Source organism: Buceros rhinoceros, unplaced genomic scaffold (genome assembly GCF_000710305.1).
Source record: "Buceros rhinoceros silvestris isolate BGI_N320 unplaced genomic scaffold, ASM71030v1 scaffold14342, whole genome shotgun sequence".
In the NCBI taxonomy this organism is placed as follows: domain Eukaryota; kingdom Metazoa; phylum Chordata; class Aves; order Bucerotiformes; family Bucerotidae; genus Buceros; species Buceros rhinoceros.
This window is the reverse complement of record NW_010400817.1, coordinates 61,036-64,091: the sequence shown is the minus strand read 5'-3', so window position 1 is coordinate 64,091 and position 3,056 is coordinate 61,036. Positions and strand designations below refer to the sequence as shown.

The 3,056-nt window shown below is 59.7% G+C and overlaps 1 protein-coding gene across 1 annotated transcript in view; it reads left to right on the top strand.

The window, feature by feature from the left end:
• Window positions 1-6: 6 nt before the first annotated feature.
• Window positions 7-3,056, top strand: part of ADAMTS15 (ADAM metallopeptidase with thrombospondin type 1 motif, 15) — a gene marked incomplete at its 5' end in the record, with an annotated part of 9,707 nt that continues 6,657 nt past the window's right edge. Inside the window, one exon of the mRNA XM_010132047.1 lies at window positions 7-420. Within this exon, the coding sequence (XP_010130349.1) occupies window positions 7-420 (414 nt within the window). The remainder of the gene's footprint in view (window positions 421-3,056) is intronic.

The following is a 3,056-nucleotide window of genomic DNA, read 5'->3' as shown; positions in this document are numbered from 1 at the left end:
TCCCGCTGCGCCGTGGGCTCTGGGCTCACCCCCGGGGTGCTGCAGGCGTTGGACAAGTACCGGGGACGTGGAGGGGGCAAAGGGGGTCGGGCCAAGCGTTTTGCCTCGGTCCCCCGTTACGTGGAGACCTTGGTGGTGGCTGACGAGTCGATGGTGAAGTTCCACGGGGATGACCTCCAGCACTACCTGCTCACCCTGATGGCCACGGCCGCCCGCCTCTACAAGCACCCCAGCATCCGTAACCCCATCCAGATCTCTGTGGTCAAGTTCCTTCTCATCGGGCAGGATGACAAGGGGCCCAAGGTCTCCAGCAACGCCGCCCTCACCCTCCGCAACTTCTGTGCCTGGCAGAAGAAGTTGAACAAGGTCAGCGACAAGCACCCTGAGTACTGGGACACCGCCATCCTCTTCACCAAGCAGGTGGGTGCAGGGGGGGTGTCCCGGAGGGCCTGTCACCCGTTTCAAGTACACCACGCTAAGGCTTCCTGCCACTTGCACCTCACCTCTAGTGCATGCTGGAGGAGGCTGCACTTGTGGCTGATCCCCCTTTCCCAAAATCCCCTCCACCCTCAGATGCCGAGGCGGGGGGAGCAGAGGTGTGGAGCAAGACTGCTTGCTGTCCTCTGGGCAGGTTTCGGCCAGCAGCCCGGAGAAAGCCCTGACAGGGGGTGTGTGAGGCCAGGAGGTTTGCAAGGGCAGGTTGTCCCCACAGGTAGAAACCTGCCACTCCATCCCCTGCCTCCTGGCAGGAGCCTCAGCAGTCAGTGCCTGGGATCTCTGGCACACCCCAAAATGCAGGGTCCAAGCCCAGAAGAGGAGGAGCATGGCCCCGCTTCCTCCTCCCTGGCTGGGAAGAGCTCGTGGTGCCACCTGCCAAGGAAAAAACCTCTCCCTGCTTCCTCTGACTCATGCGCAAGGTCCTCCTGAGAACCTGGACCTCTGCTCTGTGCGCTGGCTGCTCTGCGTGGACCCAGTTCAGGGCTGGAAGAAAAGCACCAAAGATAGAGCCAACGCTCGCAGCTCTTGGGTGGGGAGAGGCAAGAGCCTCCCCCACTGCTGCCGCGGGCTGGGAGAGGGGCTCTGCCAGGCTTGGCAAGGGCTCTGCGGGCTATGTGGGGCGCAGGGTGATTGCTGCTCCCAGATGAGCATCTCCATCCTCCCAGCCTGATAAAGTGTGTGACACCAAAATGGTGACGCTGCTCCCAGAGCCTGCCCCCAAATGCTTCTCCTCTCCTCTGCGGTCCTGCCTCAGCACTGACATCGGCGTGGTGCCTGCCTGTGGGGTGTAACAGCCTGCATCCCCAAATCGCTAACAGGAGGGGAGAAGGATGAGCCTGGCTTGAAGGGGACGGTCACGCTTTACCCTGGCTGCAGCAGGCTTTGCCAGCAAGAGCAACTTGTGCTTTTCTCCTTCACCCATCCCTGCTCAGATGTTGTTGGATCAGGGACAGGTCAGGAACTCCCCTTGAGGGCAGGGAAACATCCCCAAAACATCGTTCCGGGTCAAGCCCTCGTGGGTGGGAAGGATGGAGCGCCCAGCTCCGTTCAGCTGCCCCTAGCCTGAGGTCAGCCCAGGCTGATGATGGCCTGGAGCAGGAACGATGCTGTGCAGGACGTGCGAGCCCTCATCCCACCCATCCTCCTTGTCCCCCCCACCCCGGGCAGGGTCTGTCTCCTCTGGCCAGCTGTAAATCCTGCTGGAGCACAGGCAGGGTTGAACCCCAGGCTGCTGGAGCAAGTCTTGCCTGCACGGGGTGGCTGCACAGAGGAGGACCTGCTGTCACCCCTGCAGGGATGGGCCAGCTCTGCCTCTGCTGGAAACCCAGTGAGGTCCCCGGGGCCACAGGTGGGACCGATTCAGTCTCAGCAATTCAAAAGCTGCAGATCACGGCTGGGCTGCATTTTTTACATGTTGCTAAACCATCCATTCCTGAAATCCCAAGGCAAGCTCCGTGCAAAGGCACACGATCGAGGAGACATCTGCCTTCCTTGACTGCATCCATCTGTGGTCCCCTGACACCCCAAAACTTATCTCCCTGCCAAAAAGCTGTTACATAAGACCCCAACTTAAATTTCATCTCGAGCCGGGTAGATACGCAGTTTCCCATTGTGTCAAAGAGCTGCTGATGAGTGGGGGCTGTCCCCTCCCGCTCGGCTCTGCTCCCTCCTGATGTCGCGTGTGCCGGAGTGTGGATTTGCCTTCGAGGATCTCAGTCCTGTTCAGCCAGTGGATTCAGATCTGCCAGCAGCCGCGGCCACAGGACCTTCATCTTCCTACGTGAGCCAGTGCTTGCTGGAGGGTCCTGCAGAGCATCCAGCCTTCAGCCGCACTCCTGCCTCTGGGGAATCACACACCATAGCAAAAGGCTTGGCCGCACTTCCTACCCGTCCTGAACCTTGATGTCCCACCAGCAAAAGTTTGCTGAACATCTTTGGCCTGCTGTAAAACCAAAGGGACGGCTGCCGGGGGATTTGGAAACCCACGCTCAGTAGCCCAAAGCTCAAATTTTTGAGGTGGCTTTGGATACACATGAGAAGTCTCCGTGGTAGACAGAGCGCTTATGACCTGGTCTGTGAGAAGGCGAATTAATGCACAAGCCATGAGGATCTCCAGCAAGTGGCCTGCAGAACATCTCAAGAAGTTGTCAAAGGGATGAGGAAAAGCCATGGCAGTGCCCACACATGAAGGCCAGGCTGGCAGGAGAGCTCTGATGGCGCATCTCGCAGGTTGCTTCCAGCCCCTTGGGCACTGGGCAACTGGGCATCCTCCCTGTGTTTGGGCTGGGAGCAGGGGACGTCGGTGATGGTGAGCACACCGGGCAAAGGCAGAGCTGGTCTTTTGCATGCTATTTTCCCACCTTAAACCTCTGGCATTTCTCACTCCTCCATCCTGGCATTGCCTCCCTTCCTGGCAAGGTTTGAGGAGGTGTTTTGGGGGGGCTCAGGACCCCTCATTAGTGCCCGGAGCTGCTGCCCAGCCTTTCCAAGAGGGCTGCCCCTGGGATGCTGCGGCTGGGGGGGAGAAAAACCCGTTTAGAGCCGCGCGTCTGGCACGG